Source organism: Primulina tabacum, chromosome 5, assembly GCF_025594145.1.
Source record: "Primulina tabacum isolate GXHZ01 chromosome 5, ASM2559414v2, whole genome shotgun sequence".
NCBI lineage: Eukaryota > Viridiplantae > Streptophyta > Magnoliopsida > Lamiales > Gesneriaceae > Primulina > Primulina tabacum.
This window is the reverse complement of record NC_134554.1, coordinates 9,283,492-9,307,221: the sequence shown is the minus strand read 5'-3', so window position 1 is coordinate 9,307,221 and position 23,730 is coordinate 9,283,492. Positions and strand designations below refer to the sequence as shown.

General features: G+C 33.4%; 3 protein-coding genes across 3 annotated transcripts; 1 reads left to right on the top strand and 2 right to left on the bottom strand.

The window, feature by feature from the left end:
* Positions 1 to 2,231: 2,231 nt before the first annotated feature.
* LOC142546281 (RNA polymerase sigma factor sigF, chloroplastic-like) lies at positions 2,232 to 6,927 on the top strand. The gene is given in 10 exon segments (XM_075653915.1): positions 2,232 to 2,489; positions 3,659 to 3,801; positions 4,133 to 4,266; positions 4,337 to 4,540; positions 4,641 to 4,896; positions 4,987 to 5,112; positions 5,114 to 5,218; positions 5,376 to 5,516; positions 5,685 to 5,885; positions 6,364 to 6,927. Coding segments are annotated over 10 exon segments (1,686 nt in total). The 5' UTR covers positions 2,232 to 2,401; the 3' UTR covers positions 6,652 to 6,927.
* A 148-nt stretch (positions 6,928 to 7,075) lies between these two features.
* LOC142546280 (serine/threonine-protein kinase D6PKL2-like) lies at positions 7,076 to 14,131 on the bottom strand. Its single transcript, XM_075653913.1, has 3 exons — positions 13,683 to 14,131; positions 11,080 to 12,956; positions 7,076 to 8,371 (listed from the first exon to the last, which is right to left on the bottom strand). Exons 2-3 carry the CDS (start codon positions 12,846 to 12,848, stop codon positions 7,582 to 7,584), a joined length of 2,559 nt encoding a protein of 852 aa, XP_075510028.1. The 5' UTR covers positions 12,849 to 12,956; positions 13,683 to 14,131; the 3' UTR covers positions 7,076 to 7,581.
* Positions 14,132 to 22,100: 7,969 nt separating this feature from the next.
* LOC142546279 (cytochrome P450 94C1-like) lies at positions 22,101 to 23,730 on the bottom strand. The gene has a single exon (XM_075653912.1). It carries the CDS (start codon positions 23,725 to 23,727, stop codon positions 22,219 to 22,221), a length of 1,509 nt encoding a protein of 502 aa, XP_075510027.1. The 5' UTR covers positions 23,728 to 23,730; the 3' UTR covers positions 22,101 to 22,218.

Sequence of the window (23,730 nt, the reverse complement as noted above, 5' to 3'; positions counted from 1 at the left end):
AATGTAGACCAATTTACCTTACTTCTGTGGTGATAGCAATCATCGCCTAAAACTTATCCACATAAAAAAATACTTAGCAGTGGTTTGGGTACATTGAGCTCCTTCTTCTTCAAGGATGATTTCAGAGCAACTTATGAGGCAGAGAACTACACTTTCACGTCGGTCACCACTAGCAAAAGTGATTCTTTCGGATGGTAGGTCCAAGGTGTCTCAATTAGAGATGGAAACATGTCATGGTTAAATCCGGCTCGATATTAAACCCGCTCTATTTGGTGCGGGTTAGACATAATGAAGCATGTTTTGGTATTTAATGAACCCTTTCAACCAATTATATATATATATATATATGTGGCGGAGCCACCCCAAAGGCTGGGGTGGGCTCCAGTCCAGGCTATATTTTTGGGCCTAATTAGTAATATTGATTGAGTTTTATTTTTTAAAAAAAACTTAGCCTTATCTTTTAAATTTACTAAATTTTTTAGCCCATTTTTTGAGGGTTTTTTTTCATACCCGTCCCCCCAAAATGGAAACAAGAGGATGAGAGCTGCTAGTATGCTACTTAAAATTTCAATCGAAGCCTGTTGTTCCCCCTCACAACCTTCGTTGGCTCAGAGATTAGGTTTGTTCCCATCTCAATACCAACTAATTTACTGCAACAGGAAACACATTACTCTTCCAGAAATGGATGGTCTCGTCATTGTTGCCTTTCTTCATTTTAGATCAACGTTTTCAAAAGCATGCTTCTGCGTTTTGATTAATGGGATTTTAGCGTAATGACAAGATTTAACGTCGTGTTGTTAATGATGATTGATTAGCGTAGTATTGTATGTGTCAAGATTGGTCCAAGTTCTATGCCCTCTTAGATTAATCATGACTTGTCTCAGGTTGATATTTCACTTTAATGCATTTTTGTTACCACTAGGAATAATTGTTCCTTAGCGAGTAGTTTATGATAGTTTAGTCATTCAGCACATGATCAAAATATTTTCTGGCTACGTCCCTGTATTATATATATTCGTAATAATATATTTATATTTTTTAATTATATTGAATAATAAAAATTTTAATTTTTAATTTTAATTCATAATATTTTAAGGTTGAAATAATTGTATTCATTGTGATATGTTTAATATGAAAATAAATAATTATAAAGTTTATTTTGTTATGAGTTAAATAGAAATTAATAGATTTAACATTTGATAATATTTTTTTTGTTCTTAAATATTATTAATATAAATTTAGAAAGTAAATTTGATGATTTATTAATTCTTAAATATTTTTTTATTGTATAATGACTTAAATTAGGAAAATTAAATTTAAAAATTAAAAATTATATAATTTTTAATGAGTACACCCGAGTTGGACCACTGGGCTGCGGGCAAGGCAGGTCTCAAAGTATGGAGAGCATATTCAGACTACAAGATTCGACAGCATGCAACATTTTCATCGTAACAAAAACTCTTGTGAGATAGTATTAGAGTTTAATTTTATGAGGCGAATATTCTATTTGGGTTATTCATGAAAAAAAAATTTTTACGTCAAAAATATTATTTTTATAATAAATATGAGAATTGTTGACTCTTCTCACGAATAAAGTTCTGTGAGACATTTCACAATAGTGCTACTCCATTTGTATAATTTTAAAATTAATACAAAATATATTTTTATTATTATATGTTAGTTATACGCTATAAACAATTCACTATGATTTTATTAAATAAAAATGAATATTTTGGTAATTCGAGAAGATCGGGATGCCTATTTATATTAAAAAAAATACCATGAAACCAATATTAATTATTGTAATCTCTTGACTTTAATAATTTAATAAGTATAGATGCATAATGACAATGATTTTATGCTAAATAAGTTATATAAACGTAATTCTAAGCTTAATGATCAACTAGGCCAATTTCGTGTGCGTAAATAATTTTTGTTATATTTAAAAATAATGTAATATTTAATTATTTTTAAATTGAAAAAATAGATATGAAAGATGCTAGTTATAAGTGGTAAATAATAAATTTATTGAAAAATGAAATACATGTGATTTTTCATTTTCATATATTAAAATGGAATAAGACATTATTTCGTCTATTTATTAAAATGATTAAATTAGTTATTTTAAAGTGTTGATACTTTATAATATACGTATAGAAGTAAAAGAGAATATATTTATATATCAAAATATGAATTTTTATTTGAGCAAATAAAAAATAATTAAAAAGCTAAATGTCTAGATTTCCTTCAAAAATCTCATCCGTTTTGAGGAGCTTCAGTTTGTTGAACACAACTGCAAATAGCGTAGGGCCTTTCATTGTTTTGATGTTTTCAGAAGAGAAGTAGATAATAATAAGCTGCCATTTCGGTTCTCAAGCCTGAAATCTTGCAAAATAGTGTTATGGAGGCAGTGAGCAGCTTGATTTCTTCGCCCCCACAATTCTTCTCCAGAACCCATGTCAGAAGTTGCTCTGCCTCGTCTTCCTCTGGTACTTTAACTGCGTATACCCTTTTCTTGGCTTGTTTTTGTTCTGTTAAGAGATATTGAAGCGAAGAAAGCGAGTTGGAAATTGTGGTTTTGCTCGGAGTCATGTTCTTGAGTTCTCATTACTACAGCTGTTATCCTTTTATGGTCATTTGTATGTTTGGTGAATGATATTGTTTAGTTAAGTATAAAATTCAACTTCTTTTGGGGGTTTGCTGGAGATAGAATTCGAATTGAGTTGTACTGTGTTGGAATATAAGATATTGTGTCAACTATGGGAAGGTGAAAGCTGTTGGATACTTGGATGATCGTGAATACACTACTAGATTAAGGAATGAGGTTGACCCATTGGTCGAGTGGAAATAAGCTCGATGCTCGTAGACAAGGTGTCTTTTCAAAGTATTCTATATGAATAGATAATTGCTGGGAGAGTTTCCTCCATAGATCCGACCAAACTCGATTATTTATTAATAGATAGGGACAAGTGATCTAGGGGAAAATAAAAACAGAGAAAGAAAGAAAGAAAGCTAAAGAATGAGATTAATTTTGTGATATGCTGTCATTTCGTGTTGAAATGTTGAGTGCCAGCTGAAAAAAAGTGAGATGAAATGCTGTTCGCTACAGGATTATTTGAGGGCATTTCGATTCTCTAAGCTTTCTAGTTATTAATTCTACCCAGTTGACGCAATGGAAGAGTTGTTGTTTAGCTCCCAGTCTTATTTATATAAACTTTTACATCACAGTTAAATGTTTGACATTCTTTACTGCACTTCCAGTGAATGAAAATTCCTCTTGAAAGTTTAATATAATTTTTTAGATAATTTCAAGATATAAATTGTATGCCGAGGGAGGATTCATATGGGAAGCTGTATGTATTCTTAGAATAAGGTTGCCCATGTCAACACGCACTTGTTCTTGAAGATAACACTGATCTAACTTTTTCATAAAGTTTTTTCAGCATGTTAAAGATATGCTGCTTACCATCCTATTAACATTTGACGGTAAATGGCTTCATAAATTTTATAGTTGAATCAAATTATTGCATCTAAAATTTGATTTGGATCTACTACCCTTTAAGATATGTCTCTTGACGACACATTATTGAATGCGCCGACAAGTATCCAATCCAATTTTTTGAGGAATTGATGTTAGTTTACCTGATGATTTCTGCAGTTTCTCTGCTTCCTGATCAAGCAACTCCGACTCTTTCCTCTCCATCTACTATTGCTCGATATTCTCCGTCTTCAGTACTCATTCAGGACCAACGTGGTGAAACAAGGACGTCATTGTGGTCAAAAGAAGAAAATACAGTCGAGGTGAGACTTATTGTGAAGAGAAATGTTAGTGTAACAGCAGTGTGTTAATATTTCAAGCCATTCATGTATTTATAAGAAAGTTTTGGAACAGCCGTTAGATGAATTATTCTCCCCATAAGACTTTACCTTGCATTAAGTGCTGATGAATACAAGTGCTTTTTATCAATACATTTTGTTAGCTTCTTGAAGGAAACATTGGATAGAAGACTGGTTGTAATGGCACCTGATGATTTATTCTCTCATCTTCTGTCGCCCATAAGACTTTACCTTGCATTTAAGTGCTGATGAATACAAGTGCTTTTTATCAATACATTTTGTTATCTTCTTGAAGGAAACATCGGATAGAAGACTGGTGGTAATGGCACCTGCATTCCCATATAATGAAGATAACAACTATCTTGCTACTGGTCGGTATGTGAAAGATTTGGGCCTTCAATCGCAGCACTGGCCATCATTATCGTATCTGTAAGGGCAGTCTATCGGACTTTGTTATTTTCTTTGAAACTCTGCCATAAATTTTGATAACTTACTACAGATGGCCATCGTTAAACAGAAAAGAACTACCCTCACAAAGGGCAATGACATCCGTTTCAAGTAAAGGAGAGACATTAATAGGTGTAGAAGCAGACCGTGTTGTTGCACTTGCAAGAGAAGCTTTATCTGCATGCAAGGAGGCAGCATCAATTGTAAAAGATACTAATCTTTTCGAGTCCCATCTTTACTGCCCGTCTGATCTAACGTATGTGTCATTCATTCTACAAATTTTCGCATTTTATCTTCTTCTTTTTAATATCTTTTGCAAATACTGTATGACGTATTTTCTTACTGTTGGCTGCCAGAGGTCTAGCCAACACTTCTCTGCGGCATAAGAGAATGGTGAGGTCAACACGTCTCCTGGAGAGGCGAACGAAGCAGAGGAGGTTGCCAGAGCTAAATATTGAGGTTCAGGAGATTAAGCATCATAGGAAGCCGGAATCAAGTGGAAAAAATGGAGGATTTGATTCTAATGATACCCTTCAAATGTTCTTAGGAGGACCAGAAACAAGGCAGTTATTGACTGCCAAAGAAGAGGCAGAATTGATATCGAAGATACAGGTTTGTTCAAGTCCTAATTCACTTTGATCTGCAGTGACCTTTATTTTTGCACACTTTGATTTGAGTCTTCGGCAATTTTTATTTTACCAGGAGTTAATGAAACTACAAGAAGTGAGAAGTAGGCTTCAGACTCAGTTTTCCCGGGAACCGACACTAGTTGAGTGGGCTGCAGCCATTGGTATTAGCTGCCAAGCCTTGCGGTCAGAGCTTCACTTGTGGTAACCGTAGCCGGGAGAAGTTAATTTACGCCAATTTTCGCTTGGTGGTTCACATTGCCAAGCAGTACCAAGGGCGTGGGTTAAACTTCGCAGATCTTTTACAGGTGAATGAAAGCTTGCATACTTTATGCTTCTTGGGGCTGTATTGATGTTAGATTCTTGAATATAATTGCATACTTCCTCTTGAGATATTATGAAGAACTTCGGTGTTAGGTTATTAGAAACGTTCTTACGAAGCACAGAGATATTATTCTCTTGCAGGGAGGAAGCATTGGTCTTATGAGGAGTGTTGAAAAATTCGAGCCCAGAGTAGGTTGCAGATTTGCGACTTATGCCTATTGGTGGATTCGGCAAGCAATAAGGAAAACCCTGTTTCAGCACTCTAGGACGATCCGCTTGCCGGTAATGCACTATTACATTATTGCAATTTTCCAATTTTATTTTAAGTTATTTTCTTTCTTCAAACTTAATTTTATGATCAAGTAAAGAAACTCCAGCTCATCTTAAGTTTTCTTCCTTATTACCAATGTTTTTGTGAATCGTTGTTTAATAATGAATTTGGTGTTTCAGGAAAATGTCTATGGCCTCCTGTCGAAGGTCTTCGAAGCTAAGAAAGTATGCGTTCAGCGAGGCAATCATAACCCAAAGAAAGAGGACATAGCAGCATGTGCTGGCATGACAGTTGAGAGACTGGAGAGCTTGCTTTATACAGCTCGAATGCCTGTCTCAATGCAGCAGACCATATGGATGGACCAAGATACAACATTTCAGGTACTCTTGCTGCCATTTCTCAAGCACAGGCTTTGGAATTTGAGCATCGTAGATATTGCATCAAAGAAAATATTCTGTGATTTTTCTCCGATGCTTGATTGATTAGATATAGTGGCACTGATTAATTTATCAACATCAGCAGATAACAGAAATATGGTGTACGTTTCATTTTTTTTTTAAGCTAGTAACATGGTGTATTTTAATAATTGGTTTCTGGAATCATTCCTGGTCAAACTTCTTGGTACCTTCATATATCACTTGGATGGCTGGCGTGTCTGAAGCATCATACTGGTCCTTTGGTGTTCAGATGTACTCTTTGAGATTAATTTATCGTGCAGATTCATGATTGAGAGACAAATAATCTTGATTCCGTCCTGCAGAAACATTGCGAATTTTCAATGTTACAAGTGAGCGATTACATGTCAATACGAATGGGATTTTCTGATATAACAAATGGATGTTTACTTAAATATCACAGGAAATCACTGCTGATCCGAGTATCGAGGCCCCAGAATCGAGTGCAGAGAAACAACTAATGAGACAACACGTTCGAAATCTCTTGGGCATTCTCAATCCGAGGGAGAGGAAAATAATCAAGATGAGATTCGGCATGGAAGGTGGCACACAGAGATCCCTGTCGGAAATTGGTACTGGTGTTGGGCTAACAAAGGAACGAGTTAGACAACTGGAGTGTCGAGCACTGTACAAACTGAAACAGTGTCTTGACAGCCATGGACTAGCAGCGTATACAGATATGCTCGTTTAGGATCGATCATGTAGCTGTAATGTGCAGTTATACAAGTGCAAAGCGGATACGGTCTAGTGAAAGTATCCAAATACAGTGTACATGATGATAACGGGTCACGGGATATTGATTTTCTCATCGTTAAACCAAACCGTTGGATGTTTAACGTATGGCTTCAGTTGTCATAAATATGGAAATCTTCGTTCTTGATATACTCCACTTAAGCATAGCTACTTTTGTACATTTCAATGGGCTCGAGTTTTTGGGAAAAACAGTTTGTAATAATTTTTATTTAAACAACTGTATGATAAAATAACACTCGGTTATGATATCCGTCACTCCACACTACAGTTTGTAATAATTTTTTTTTTCGAAATTGACAGTTCAATATTATAAACAACAAAAAAAATGTGCAAGGGTCCAGTGACCCAAAGGTCGTTCTGGCACGGCAACAATATACATTCTTGTAGGACTAACTTTTATGCAATTATATATAAATGATTTTAACTTTGATTATGTAATACAGATGAACCAATTAAATTACTTAAGTTTGCCTCATCTTGGTGCTGTTCTTGCCATTCGAACTGGAATGCTGCTTTACGCCTAGATTCTTGAAGCTGGCAAACATGATAGCCACATTATGGTGTACAGGAAACAAAACCTGGAAACTGACAAAGTCAAAGAGAAGCATTTGGCTTTGTATTAAACCGTCGTGATCACGAGAAATACACGGTACGTGAGGAATAAGAGGACATTGCTATGGTTCCGATGATATACAAATTTGCTGGATACAAGGTACAAGAGACATTGAAGGACCAAGGAATTCGGAAGAGGGACAGAAGACCAGGGTGAGGAGCGACTCAATAGATTAAAATCATGAATTCAAGATAACATATAACCTGCCATCGGTTTTCCTCAAGAAATGTTTTTTCCGGTAGAACTACTCAAATTCTAAACGACAGAACCCATTGACGATGTTTTCAAATATTCAATGTCGTAAACCTCAGGTATGTTAGGTGGAACGGCACAGCGTATCAGTCCCCAGTTCAGTCCGTCGAAGAATGGGTGTCGTTTGATCTCAGCAGCGCCTGTTTCTGTACCCAGGCGATACTCAGGTTCCTTCACCAGCAGGATTCTGATGAGATCCCTGGCCTGAAAACTAACAATTGGAGTGTTGGGGAACTCGAGTTTCTGCAAGATGACATTGGCCAATGTATCGTCGTTTCCAGTACCTCTGAACGGAGTCATCCCGTAAAGTAGCTCGTAAAGAAAAATGCCAAACATCCACCAATCAACGGCGCTTCCATGACCTTCTCCTTTGATGATTTCTGGAGCTAAGTACTCGTGTGTACCAACAAAAGAGTTGGACCGTGCCTCTGTAGGCTCCACCACAAGCTGAGGAGATGATCTAGCCTCGGATGCATCAGTTTTTAGCTTTCTTGATCTTGCAGATGAAGACATAACCCGGGGGCTAAAGCACGACATCCTGCATGACGGTCCACCACAGAAAGGGTCGATGCAGCTAGATTCAGCACATGGACCAGAGACCCTAGGTGGCTCCTTCATTCCTACCAATTTAATGAGAGTTGGGCTAACAGAACATCTGAGTGAAAGATCAAAGTCTGTTAGCATAATGTGACCATCTTTACGGACAAGGATGTTCTCAGGTTTAAGGTCTCGGTACACGATGCCTAGCATGTGCAAATATTCAAGAGCCAGAAGGATCTCTGCGACGTAGAATCTGCAAGAACCAAAAAGTATAAAACATATAAAAAAGCACCAGTATAGCTAATGAAGACCAGCCACTCAAAACTTCGTCAAACATTAACATATTTTGTGGCTAATACCAATTTATCCCTGACTGTCACGTCTTGAGACAGGAGTTAGTCGACACCGCTATGGTTCAACATTAACATAATCACCAAAAAACAAGCATCATAGTACATTATAAATCAAAACCAGCTTATTACGTAAATATCATAATATTGAATCATCTTTACGAAATAAAATCTGAAAAGGATAAAAATTTGCGGAAGCATTTACAACTTGAACAAAAAATTTAAATAAACGAAAACTAAAATAAAATTTTTGATCCATATTATTACCCGCCCCAAAACTGGTCTTCTTCCTATTCCTCAATTTCCTCTTCTGACTTATCTGGGGAGCGTAGAGTGAGGTGTGAGTGATATGATCGTCACTCAACCAGTGAGGACCGTTCGAGCACATACATACCAAATACACATCATCTTCGAAATAACAAATCATGCATAGCATAATTTGTATAACATATATCATAAGCATAAACGTAAGCAAAGCTTGGACTAGACACAAAGATTTCTCTACTTTTTATGGTTTACTAACATCAATTCCTAATTTTTACACCTTTAAGGATGTGAGACCATATAACAGTTACAATCTCACCGTGTAAGGGCCATAAGCTTTTCTTATGTTGGGATTCCACTCATATCCAGTTGAATCCTCAAAGTGCCAAAACAAATGGTAGTTTCAACACAACACGAAATGAATAACTCATGCTCAAACAAAACTTTTGAAAATTGAAACAATTCATATACAAATTATTTTAAAACATAAGTCCACTTAAAAGAACACGTATGCCAAATTATATACAAAAGTTCAATTACCTTATTATTGCTTGACGAATTCGAAAACTACAGAAGAATCACGCAAACGGCATTTCGAGAACGCAGCAGCACTCGGCTAGTCGTCTTGCAGAATACTTTGCGACTTATTGAACCGTTTGATCGGGCTTAAACTTGCACAATATATCCAGAAGTAAGTCAAATAAATGAGATCGGGTTTGGAAGTCTTATTGACCTGTTTATGGATGAAAAACAATATATATATTATCCTCGCTTAGAATTTGAGCAGTTTTTTTGCGGAGGCTGTATACGAAACCGTTGGATTTAGCTAAATTTTGGATATGTTATTCTAAACATATGATAGCATATTATGAATGAGGAAGATTGGGTTCCTCGCATTGGAGAGATGAAATAATTTTCTGAACTTACAACACTTCGATGACTGCACCAGCATTTAGGAGGGGATTTTCGAAAATATTGGAGAGCAAAACTCGAAAAATTTGAGAGCTTGAGATGTGTGAGATTTTCGAATGGGGTGTTGCGCTATTTATAGGAGTGTAGATGCTATCCAGATCGTGTGTTATCTTTACGTTAAAACTTTGAATCCAAGTTTAAATTTAGGATAGATCATAATCCAATATTTTAGTTTTGATAGATCGTGATCTCTTTATTCATCCACTTGGCGGGCAATTTTCGAAATTTCCATGCATAAATCTTCTTTATCATATAGACTTTTATTCATCCCTTATATATTTTTTAAATATATACCTATAAATATGTGATAATTTCTAAAATATGAGATTACGCCATCAACTTATCTAATCTCACCAATTCAATTCTTTCGGGACCCTCCACGAATAACGATAAAACTTTCCACGATTAAATAATATTTCATTCTGGTTGTCAGATCTATGTAGTTCTCGACCCTTTCTATGAAACCAGTTCTTGCCCGCAGCAAGAATCCATTGAGTTCTAAGGAACCTTCTAAAGACCTGGCAAAACTGTCAAAACTCCCGTTTCTTCGATCGCAAAGCAAGTAGCTACCAAAGGAAATTAGGACACCTAAAATCTTTTTTGACTCTTTCCAAAAAAATGTTGATGTCGGATATATTGGGGAAAAGTGTGAACCAATTCTGTTGGAGAATTTCTGAAGTTTACTACCACACCCTTAATCAAAACAAAATAACTATTCATACGTTTTTATCTTGTTTTTTAATTTACTAGTTTCGAAATTATACAAATAAATTTCAAAATACACATATACAGGTTTGTGTGTATCCAATATCTATATCTTAATTCTTGAATCGTTCATAATCGTGACCTATGTATATCTATATATCAAATCGAAAATTGTATATTTATCACTTGAAATTTGAACTCCTTGGATAGTTTTTACACAAATATTTAATTATCACTTACCACTTTAGATAATCTTGACAATCTTAAAAATAATCTTTGATAACTAAGTACAAATTTCGAGTACAAAAATATACATCTTGAAATTTGCGAGTTTTAAAATAACTAATCAGTAACTTATATATTATACAGATACTTTATTCTTCATGGATTCCAGATCTATTCCAATCAAAGGTATCTAAATCCCAAATATAATCATAGTTCATTTATGTACCAAAGTCCTATTCCGAGGTTCTTTCATCCACAACAAAAGCTAGCTCAATCAAAGATTTATCGAAATTCAAGAATTCCACTTATTTATGTTCAAGTGCCTGAAGGTTGGACTACGTGCATTACACATTTTTTCTTCAAGCAACAATCTGTTGTATAGTCATACTTTGCATTTTATAAGTGATATTTGCATACAAATAGTAATGAATTTGAAAAATGATACCTTGCAGCTGGTTCAGGAAAACATCGACCTGGCTGCTGCTGCCGCAAGACATGTAAGTCTCCACCGGGACAAAATTCCATAACTAAACAAGAAAAATTGTCAGATGTAAACTGGGCATAGAGCGTTGGGAGAAACGGATGGTCCAGCATTCTAAGAATCTCTATTTCTGTATGGGACCGAGAGAGCTTCTTTCTTCTTGCCAAGAGCTCATTATCCATTACTTTAATCGCAAAAAAACAACCTGTACCTATCAACTCTGCCAGATAAACTGTACCAATGTCCCCAGAACCAAGTTTTTTCAATAGATTAAAGCGACTCAATTCTAGGAGACAGTGTTTTCTTAAGTCATTTATTGCTTCCCATTTCATGTCCTTGGACATATGTGGTCTATTTCTGCAAGTTGGTCCACTTAGATTACTCTGTTCACTGAGGCTAGTGGAGCTACTACTAAGATCGCATATGCTGCTCTTTGAGCTTTGAGAGATATCCCTTTTCTCGTTGAGATTGGAGATAATCTTAGTTTTAACAATAGGAGTACCTCTAATCTCGGAGGGATTCTCACTTGGATCTCTCAAAGAACACAGGCATTTCTGGCAGATCAATTGCCCTGAATCACGGTTAAGACTACTATTTACTTCATAAGTTGATATCGCCACCGTCTTTGGTTTCTCTATGACAAAATTCTTGTTTCTGGTGATGGGTTTGACTATACGGGAGGTGGCCCTTTTGGATTTCACTCCTCTACTGTTTTTTACTGCACCAGTTAAAGGTACAGCATGTAATTTGGATTTCAGCTTCAACTTAGACGCTGTTTTGTTTACTCCTCTCAATAAAGTGGCAGAATTCATGAATGGGTCACTTGCTACATTGTTTGAGCTATAAATTTTCTTCTCCACTTTCAACAAATTAACACATGCCTTTTGATGATGTAAAACAGAAACAGAAACAGAACTGTGTTGTTCGTCCGCCGAGCATACAGTTTCTATCAACTGTACATCAGCTTTTGATGCAGGTGCTATATTGCCTTGACCAAGAGAGTAATCAGCACCCTCAGCCTGATTCAGTAATTTTGCCTGATTGGAAGAAGAGATCGGGGTTTCTCCTGCTAGAGATAATCCAGTACATTTTCCACTAAAGTCAGCCATCAATTGACCAGAATCACTTGGTATACACTCCATATCTTTTATTGTTGGTCCAACATCAAAACTAGGAGGACAGGAACTTTTGGATTGTAATGTCACCATTGAATCCTGAAGAACTCGAGCTCTCACGTTTGAAGAATTTGGCATGTCATCTTCAAGCTTTGTTCCGGATAATTCACCCACCGCTTCAACTACAACAGACTGGTACAGATTATTGATTCTCTTGACTTCTGAGATCCTAGGAGATGCAGCCGGCAGCATCAGCCGTTTCATGGTGGCCATCTCTGCTGCCTGAGAAATACAGAATCCCCTCAACGCCTGTTTCAGAGTGACGGGCTCGGAGAATCCAAATCCCGGAGAATGAGAACTAGAAAACCTCATTGGCATCTTTGAAGAATTTATTTGAATGCCAGAGAGATCCAAACTCTTGGATGCCCTGATATTGACTGCTTCAAAAAGCTTTTCAATGTCATCTTCCAAAGATTTTTTATATCCTTTGTTCATGAGTGGAGGCTTCTGCTCTCTGTCCCATGTTCTACTTACATGATGAAATGTTCGAGGTTGGAGAGTAGTACTCGGCTCATCCTTCGCCTTTACTATCTCACAATTTCCGCGAAAAGAATCCATTCTAGCAGCTAGAATAAATTTATTTTACTTGAATTCAGCACCATGAATCAATAAAATGGATAATAGAACTAGTTTATTTCCAGTTGACTAATGCTTCATCATATTTATCTGCATAGACAAAGAGGAATAACACAGTTTACAAGTAGCATTTTGGTGATGATCAGAATAATGCATCACAGATGAAACACATTTTATTTCCTTATAACGCGAATAAAAGAACTCAGAAAGAATACACATAATATGTAAAAAAAACATTTGGTTCCAAATTCTTATTTTCTTGATTCCACCCTCTCACTTATTAGTGAGCCCCGAGGCCACAATTTGTCGATCCGTGTAATGTCATGGGTCATTTCAGAATCCAATGTTTTATTCGAATTTCCAACAAGTCATCTCCAATCATGTTTACAGAAAAGAAATACAACATTCAAAAACTTTGTGCAGGAGCAGATTGTGCACCTAGTAACAACTAACGAGAGAAATCAATAGTCAAGAATCCAGTAAAACTATGAAACAAAATGTACTCATAACAAATCAACTTTTTTCGAACTGCAAAAGGCATCAGCACATACAAACGAGGCAAATTACAGCGAGCTAAAAGTAGCTAATTTGTACTAGCTATCCCATTTCTACACGCGTCGCTTCTACTCATCCTTTGATTATTGGTAGAATGCCGATTACTTTTCTTGATAAATCCCATAAGATTATTCAAGTTTAAACATGGTTTCAATAATCAAACATTAATTAAACTGAAAAAAAAAACATACATCAGAATTCAGAAGCTCACAACAGCACATTTTCTCAAGAAATGAAGCATCACAACACAAAAGATCAAACCTTGACAGCTACACAAAGAACTTAGCTAAAATCACAGCGCCTGAAACTTCCAGAGATCTACTTCGGATTTAACAGCACATTTTCTCTAAGAAATTTCACTCGCTGCGTCGCGGAATAAATAGTATTCGGGTTTTTCCTTTCTTTTATTTTATTTTTTTGAGCAATCTAATAATAAAAAACCTGAAGAAAATTCTTGGGAGGGTAATTCAACAATAGGAGGGAGCTGACAAAGCTCTACTGTCTCTCTCATACCAAATTCACTCTCTTGTTTTGAAATATTTATTCTGTCATTCTTACATGTATAGAAAAAGAAATTGTGCTGGTGGTCCACAAAAATGTAGTCGACCCACTTTTAGAATCTCTTTGAATTCAAATTTGCTGCAATATTTTCAAACTTTTATCACTTGTGGAGTGTAGAAAACTGATTAACTCTCCCTAAAAAAAAGAAACTAAAACTGATTTCTCAACAAAGCCAATGATTAAAGAAACAAGAAATAGATACATTTATTATCAGTTACGAGTTTCAGTTGTAAAAAAATATGTGACGATTTTCACTTGAGGAAGAAACATATGGAGGTAATAAATAATAAATGCTAAGTTTATGTATTTGGACCCATTGATGAAGTTGGAATTGTTAAAGTGGGTTGGATGACTACATCACTAAAGTGGCTTTGATCACTTGATTAATTTTTTTGGTCCATCAAATAGTAGAGCTAATCAATTTTTAATATTTTAGATCTAAATAAATCCAATTTCGTAATCTTGAGATTTTATCTTTAAAAAAAGATTCATCATTTTTATGCTTCTAACGTTTAAATAAGATTAGGTCCCCCCCACCAAAATTTAATATTTAAGAGTAAAATTAAAATTTCAAAACATAACATTATTGTAGAAACATGTAGTTTCTGCCTTTCAAATCATTATTGTATTTGAGTTTCCACTAGATTCTCCTAGTGTAATCTCACTCTTAAATGGGGTGGTTTTACACGTATGAGAATTGGATCAACACCAAAAACTCATATGAAAACGTCTCAAGAGTCAAATCTATTAAATGAATCTCTGATTCAAACCGATCCATGAAAAACTAATTTTTTTTTATGTCTAAAGTATTATTTTTCACCACAAAATATTATTATTTTTTGTTAATTATGTTATAAAAAAATATTATGTATTATTTGTTGATTTGACTGAAAATATTATTTTTATATCTAAAGTGTTATTTTGTATCATATATATAAACCTGATCGATCCGTCTCACGATATAAACCCGTGAAACGATGCACAACAAAACTACTCATCAATTTCACTTCATGAAACATATTTACCACAGGCGCCACTGAATAATTAATGATTAGTGACGGTGTTTTTGTTAATTAAAAAATTGAACTTTTAAGATGTATTTTTTTAAAAAGTAAAGTTTCTAAAATATATAATATATATTTTTTTACTAAAGTTCTTGGTTCCACTATTGTCATTTGTCAATATTATTATCGAAATTTGATTATTATCGACTCCCTATTTCATTGGATCCTTTCAATTTGTGTAATATATTTTTTATTTGTACTAAACATAAAAATGATCAAATATTTCAATGTAAGAATTTTTCTACTGAGTTTAGATACAGTATATAGGCATACTGCATTGCTAGCAGTCGTAGTGCACCGGCTTCGAAGTTCACTATGGAAAGATTGTGTGAGTAGGGATGTAAACGAACCAAACCGTTTGTGAGCTATTCGAAGCTCGATTCGATAAAAGCTCGTTTGAGCTCGTTTAATGAGTCTCGTTAAGATAAACAAACCAAACTCAAGTTTTACAGTATTCGGCTCGTTAGCTCGTGAATATGTTCGTTGGTAAGTTCATGAGTAATCTTTTAGATGAAAAAATAATAGTTTTGATATTTGATTTATTGATTTTGCATATTATTTATGAAATATATAGAAAAATCTATTAAATTTATTTATTATAATAAATTTACAAATTTTAATAAGAATAATATATTTTTCTTTAAATATATAATTTACTTTTTAATTAATTTAATGAAAATTTAAATGTATAATTCATATTTATTAAGCTTTTTAGGCTCGATAAAGGCTTGAATAAGCTCGTGAGCCATGCATATGTTCGTTAAATAAAGCTCGAGCTCGGCTCGATTATAAATGAACCAAGCTCAAACATTCAAGAGTTCGGCTCGACTCGATTACATCCCTATGTGTGGGATATTGTTAGAGATAGAATTCCATGAAAATGTTTTTCTAAAAAATCAAATGGGGGATTGCTGTAAACAGCGAATTATTAGAAACACAAAACGGTTTAATTTTGTGGGACTGATATTTATTTGAGCAATTTATGAAAAATATTATTTTTATTGTAAATATGACCAAAGTTGACTCGTCTCACGAATAAAAATACGTGAGAAGTCTCATAACTCATATTGTCACACATAAGCCACTGAATGCTTTATGTGGTAAATGAGAGTGAATAGAGTTTATTTTTTTTATAACTTCTAACTTTTGAAACTTGAAAAGGAATTTTCTAACCATTGAATCCCATAACCAATATATAGAATTGAACCCAATCGGATTAAATAGTTTGGGTTTTTTTATAATTAATTTAAAAATAGAAAATTATTTCAAAAATAATTAAAAAAATATTTTGTAAAATTACATTAATCCGCGCCCGCGCTCCAGCTCGTCCACGTAAGATATTATTATTATTATTATTATTATTATTATTATTTATTTTTTTAATAATTAATTTAATTCAAATGAAAAATATAAAATATAATATATGTTAATTATTAAATATTTTGTATTATTTGGTTGGGTGATTGAAAAATTAGAGATATGAGAGGATTGAAAAGAACGTACATAAAATCAACATTTTAAAAATATGAGAGAATTGAAAAAATATTTATTGTTCTATTTTAAAAATATGAGAGATATGAGAGGATTGAAAAATCTTTTTTATTTTAAAATTATTTTTCTATTTTAAATTATTGTTCCAAGAAATAATACAAAATTTTTAATCCTGTCATATCTCTAATTTTTCAATCACCTAAACAAATAATACAAAATATTTAATAATTATCATATATTATAAATATTTATTTTTTTTATTTTTCATTCGAATTAAATTAATTATTTAAAATAATAATAATAATAATAATAATAACATACTTTCACGCCGTGTGAGTTTTTATGTTGCGATTGAAATTAAATTAATAAATTAAATAGAAAATAAGCAATGTAAATTTAATAATAGAATGAAAATATTATAATACAGCGTAAATTTTATCGATACTATATGTTAAAGTTAAACCTCTTATTGGTGTATTGGTGAAAGGCTACTATTTTTATTCTCCTTAATTTTCTCCCTTCAATACTCTCATATCTCTTTAATTTTCTCCTTTCAGTCCTCTTATATCTCTAATTTTTCAATCACCCAACCAAATAATACAAAATATTTAATAATTAACATATATTATAAATATTTATATTTTATATTTTTCATTCGAATTAAATTAATTAATAATAATAATAATAATAATAATATCTTACGTGAATGAGCGTCCGTGCTTTGTAATGTAATTTTGCAAAATATATTTTTTAAATTATTTTTGAAATAATTTTTTATTTTTAAATTAATTATAAAAAAACCCAAATAGTTTAATTGGGTCATAACTCATCACAAACAATTTAAAAAACCTTCCGAAAAGTATATATTCTTTCAAAAAAAAAATTTATTTTCCAACCTTTACCGAGTCACCGCCGCACATATCCGTCACTGTAGTATGTATGCAAAACATTGCACAATCTTAACCTTTTTTAAATGTGAATATATTTGTAAAAATAATATATTAATAACTAAAAATTAACGACTTTTATATTTCCGATAACTAAAATTTGTATACATTTAATTTTATATTTCCAAGAACTTAAAATTTTATATCTTTATCGCCAGATAATAACTTCGGATATATTTTTTCACAATGTTGATGTGGAGCGAACACATTTTCACGAAAGAAAAAAAAAAAACTGCAAATAAATTTTGATCTGGGCCATTATTCTACAAAGGATTCCACGATCAATTAGCAAGACTAACGTATCTAATCACAAAATCTCTTCCAAAAAACAAATATAAAATAAAATCACCAAAAGAAATATATTATAATTAATTTTCAACTTAATTATCTATTTACTGCAGTATTACTTTCCATAAAAAATTAACGAATTATTCAAATCTTGAGCCAAACCATCATTATCTCCAATAAAAATTAACTGAAAAAATATGTATTAATCCACTCTACAAATTGAACTTTTAAACATTGAATAATTACTAATCCATCTGCATATTCTCCAAAGATGAGATTCATCTTTCCAATATTTCTCCTCTCAATAATTTTTCTTCATCCCGCATTATCCTTTGAGAACAAGCGCAGATGTACTTTTACGGCTAGCTACGATGTTTATGTCATCGATAGTCTCCCTCCCAATCGTCGCCGTTATCCATGCATTGCTGGTTTAAAAACGACGATCTCGGAAATCATACACTTTCTCCGGGTCGAAATTTCAACTTCGGTTTCTGTGAAAGCATAGGGGGTAGTTTGTTCACTTGTCATCTATGGTGGGAAAGGAAGAACAAAACTTTCAATGTCTTTAATTCAAACTGAAAGTACTTAGCATGCTTGAAAACTCATCAATGTTATTGGTTCGTAAGGAAGATGCTATTTATTTCTCGAATGTGAATCCTCCGACGAATCTAGAAAAAGTATACCCGTGGTGACAAATTAACATGCATGGCTTGATTAATTTCTAGACTATCCAATGTAATATACTTGCTTTATTTTGATTATGATCAAATGGTATGGATCGTGAATTTTTTTCATTAATTTCTGATAAATTAGCCATTAAGTAAGATGGAATATTTTTTGAGAAAAACTTTATTTTGTACTAAAAGTGATCAGCCTAGAAGTTGATGAAGTTTGACACTGAATAATGCGAGAATGTGAGTTCAAAAGAGCAGATCCGCCAATCTCTTTATTATAATAATTTAAAATTTTCTGTGTGTAATTTTTTTAATTTTCTTTAGTACATTTTAATAATTATTATATATCTTTACGATGCGTGATCTTCACTTTATTCATGCCGTGTACTTTTGATGGGTGGATCATTATTTTATTCATTTATACTAAAAAACAATTAAATGTTTCCTATTATGTTATTTTTGTTCGGTTTTGAGTACATATCTTGTGAGACAGTCTCACAAATTTTTATCTGTGATACGGGCAACCCTACCGATATTCACAATAAAAATTAATATTCTTAGCATGAAAAAAGGCAAAAGCTTGTGTGAAACGGTCTCATGGGTTGTATTTTGTGAGACAGATATCTTATTTGGATCATCCATGAAAAATTATTACCTTTTATGCTTACTTTTTATTGTGAATATCGGTAGGATGAGCCGTCTCACAGATAAAGATTCATGGCAAAAACTTGTATGAGACGGTCTTACGAGTCGTATTTTGTGAGACAGATCTCTTATTTGGATAATCCAAGAAAAAAGTAAAAAATATTACTTTTTATGCTAAGAGTATTACTTTTTATTGTGAATATCGGTAGGGTTGACCCATTTCACAGATAAAGATTCGTAAGACCGTCTCACAAGAGACCTACTTAAGATTCATGAGACCGTCTCACAAGAGACCTACTCAAAAGATAATATTTTTTCATGGATGATCCAAATAAGAGATTCGTCTAACAAAATACGCCCCGTGAGATCGTCTCATACAAGTTTTTGTTTTTGTTTATTTTACTATTTTATTTTCTTTGGTACGATTTTATAGTATTTATTAAATAATTTTCATCCTTTCACAGTAATTTTTTTGTGACGTGAGATATAGCTTATCGTTTAGAATTTTCAAATTAGTTATCTCTATGTACTGTCGTTTTTAAATTTATTAGAACTCCAGTACGACAATATAAAATTATATTTTTTTTCATGTTAAAAGGCAAATTTGCATTATCAATAATGTGACTCGCATGTTTTTTGTTTTTTGTTTTTGTTTTTTTTCATTTTGGTATTTTCTACCAAAGTCCTTTGCGTCCGTTGGAAATTGCGTATGTTGTAGATACGGATGTTGACATGAATTTTTGGAAGAAAAATCTTGAATATGTTCGTGATTTGTGAGAATATTATTTTGAATGATACACAATAGACTCCGATAAAAAAATAACAAAAATGAAAAAAATATAAATTATATAATTAAAAATACAAATTTATCGTCAACAAGAAAAAACGAAAAAATACACGTAAATTATATGAATAAAAATGCAAATTTATTGTTAACAAAACCGAAAGTGGAAAATATATACAATACCAAAAAGGTAATTTTATCCACTGTTTTTAGCAATGTACTCTTCTAGTTTCTAGACATGGATATGTTCATAAACTCGTTTACAAGCTTAAAATTTTGACCATATCAAAGTTTTATAATCAAATTCAACTTTTGAATTTAACATTTCAAATGGAATAGTGAAATCAATATTTGATTGACCCTCAATGGTTGAGTGATGTAGCTATCCGTAAATTCACAATTCTTTTCGATCCAGGACCATGTTTGTCCTTACGAGGACTCATCCTAATTTAGCTCATTTTATGCATCAACACCTTGATCATACAAATGTCATAACTCTTTTCAGTTGGACCAACGAATCATGGTAAGAGTGCTTAGTAGTATGACCTCATGATTCCCAAAACATAATTAATAATGCCTACAAGAGAACCAATCGATTATCGTTAGTGTACAGTAAAGTCTTTTCATCACATATATCCTAATTGAATCTACAATTATTGGTACATCGAAGATTGCATATAAATTCGAAAGTCACGTGAAGTATCTTTGAAAATTCATAGTTGCATCGCGTGTGAAACAAAGAAATCCTTTTTTAAAGTACATATAATTCTACTCTGGTTATTGATTCCTTGCATTATGATTTCATTAATTAGATTATAGGATTTTCACGCCCATAGGTAATGAGCAGCGAATCCTGACTGTGTACTGGCTCTTACATATGTCGTAACTACATTCAATCTCGTAACTTGATAACCCCCATGAAGTCAATAAACGAGTCAAAGTATAACACTAACATGTGTAGCCTCAGTGTTACGTTGTCCAAAGTATTAATGATGTATAATCATAACAAATTACTATCCACCCGATAAATAATAACCATTTAAAAGTCCGAGCGAAGTTAGTTTAATTATCTCATGACATGAAAACTCATATGCATGTTCGAACATCTCTATGTTCTTACCAATAAATTATGATGCACAACATCACGGATGTTAGTCTCAAGTTGGAACGGCCTTTATCTTTCTTTTAAAGGGTCCGTTTCATTATGAAAATGTTTAGAATATAAACTAATTAAACGATGTGTTTCATTATAATCATCGTATGTACGACCTCATCTTTCATATACTGCAGTATGTGAAAGGTTTTTCTTTATCTATGGATCATGCATGTGTGAACAAATAAAGATTTTTGCCAAAAGAATGTAAATTATATGAATATAAATAAATTTTTTTACAAAAAACCAATAAAAACTCCATCTTACAATTGGTTTGCTGGATAAATATTCTAACATTTTCATCTCGAACTCATACGTGATGATAACTAAAATGTTAAGATATATATGGTTTCTAAATGAGTTGAATAAACACCTTATAAAATTTTAATATTTTTAAAATAATAAGATTTCGTCGAGGTTAGCGACCAAAATCCTATCTAAATCATCTAAGTTTTGAAGAAAACTTAAAAATGGTTTAATAAAGTGCAGATATAGTTTGTTGGAACTAGTGAATGACTAAGCTGTTGGCACAATTGCAATAAAATAAATAAATAACAGTGTAATAAGATTTTGAAAAAAATTCTTCTACATCTTTCATTTTTCCTGTAGCAAGAAGACATTTCAAGTAGAAAATTTAGAAATCATGAATTTTTCTTTCGAGAAAAACACAGTCACTCAATAATAATGTGATTTGAGAATTAAAAATGTATCACATCTACTGGTTTAATTACAACGTGGATCATATCCTATTAACATTTTTAGCATGTTTTATTTCGGCACGCCATCTTAAAAATAAAATAAGACATGATCAATTTCTGCACATTAGAGAATCCATACCAATTGAGATGACCAGAAGCCCGATACTTTATTTTAATTGATCATTTTAAATGGGCTAAACAAAACATATAGACATGGTATAATTAACATGCAATTAATTCGCATAGGGAGACGTCTTAAAGAATATGCCAACAACACAGTACCAAATTATATCACAAATTATTTGAAACTCAAAACTATAAAATCTTTTATATTTGAACACACACACGAACACACATATATACACACACACATCTAAATGTTTACGACTTTATAGAGCAGAAGAATAACATATGACAAAGTCACCACACATAATTTTGGATCACTTCAGGTAGTTTGGCATAATATGAATAGACTATGCTTATGTAGGTAAGCTAAGATGAGGTGCTTCGATCTCGAACAAAAACCCGTAAACCGCCGCGAAAAGTAGCAGTAAGCCCAGGTGAGAATATGGGGATTTCCTTTGGCTGTACCACTTCGAGTCGAAATCGTCGCAACAAAGAGACGGCAACACTTTTTATCTCCACGATTGCCATTTCTTTACCTAAGCAAATCCTAACACCAGCCTGAAAAACAGGATACTTGAAAGGGTTTTCGTGGAAGAAAACCCCATCTTTAAGCCATCTTTCTGGCTTAAATTCCAAGCAGTTCTCACCCCAGATCTCTTCGATTCTCCCCATTGCATATGGATGGTAAGTAACCCTAGTTCCCTTTCTCAAAAAACTCCCATCCGGAAAAATATCGTCCTGCAAACAAAATTTTGAGTCGAATTGAACTGGTGGATATAGTCTCATGCTTTCATAAATGGATGCATGCAAATAGTGGAGCTTTCGAATCTGTTCGTAGCTGGTGAGCCCTTGTTTGGGTCCAAGAACCCTATCCAACTCAGTCAGGATACCAGCCTCGACGTCTGGGTGATTGGTGACTAGCCAGAAGAAACTTGTGAGGGCAGAAGCCACTGTGTCGCGGCCTGCTAAAACGAAGCTTATGACTATATCCCGAAGATAAGTGTCATCGTTGATACCACTCATGAATTTTGATAAAAGATCATTTTTGTGAGAAAAAACAAAACTTCGCCTTTGCTCGATGACTTCTTGAGCTAAAATATCGAGAATCTTAATCGATTCCCGGAGTTTTTTCTCATTTCCAAGGTTGAAAACTCTTTTCATCTTCCAAACGAGTGGGGAAGCATTCATGGCTCTCTCTGCTGAAAGTTTGGACGCTAAATCGAAGGCGATAGCGAACTTTGACAACGGAAGCGACAGTTCCAAACACTTGGGGTCTAATCCGAATGAAAACTTAAAGATGAAATTAAATGAAAATACTCCAAAAACATCTTGTAAATCCAGTGTTTCATTTCTGAAACAAACTGATTCCAAAAGGGGTATCAAACAGGTATCAATTTCTTGTCGAGCAACTTCGAATGCGTAGCTCCTAATGGAAACCCGACCCAGTTCAAAAATCGCCATTTTCCTCTGAAATCTCCACAAATCTCCATCCACGTTGAATATCCCTCGTCCCAGGAAATCACCCAAGATTGCAGAAAAAGGCTTCCCTTTCGGGAAATTATTAAATCTAGTTTTTAGCATATATTCAACGTTCTCTGGATTTGCAGTGACTGTATTGTTCAGAATATGGATATGTATCGTTCGAGATGGAGAATTTTTCAGCAAATGAGTGTACCAATCGCAAAGATTCGGAAACTGTGTTTTCCAGTTGGATTCAATATATGCTTTACAGATCTCACAACTGCACGAAACCCTGATTTTCATGATGGCGAAAAAGGTTAGAGACATTGTAATGATGAGCAGAGGTAAGAGTAAGAAAAAGATGGACACCATGGAGCCATGAAAAGACTGAGCCCAAGAAAACATGGAGTCCATGGA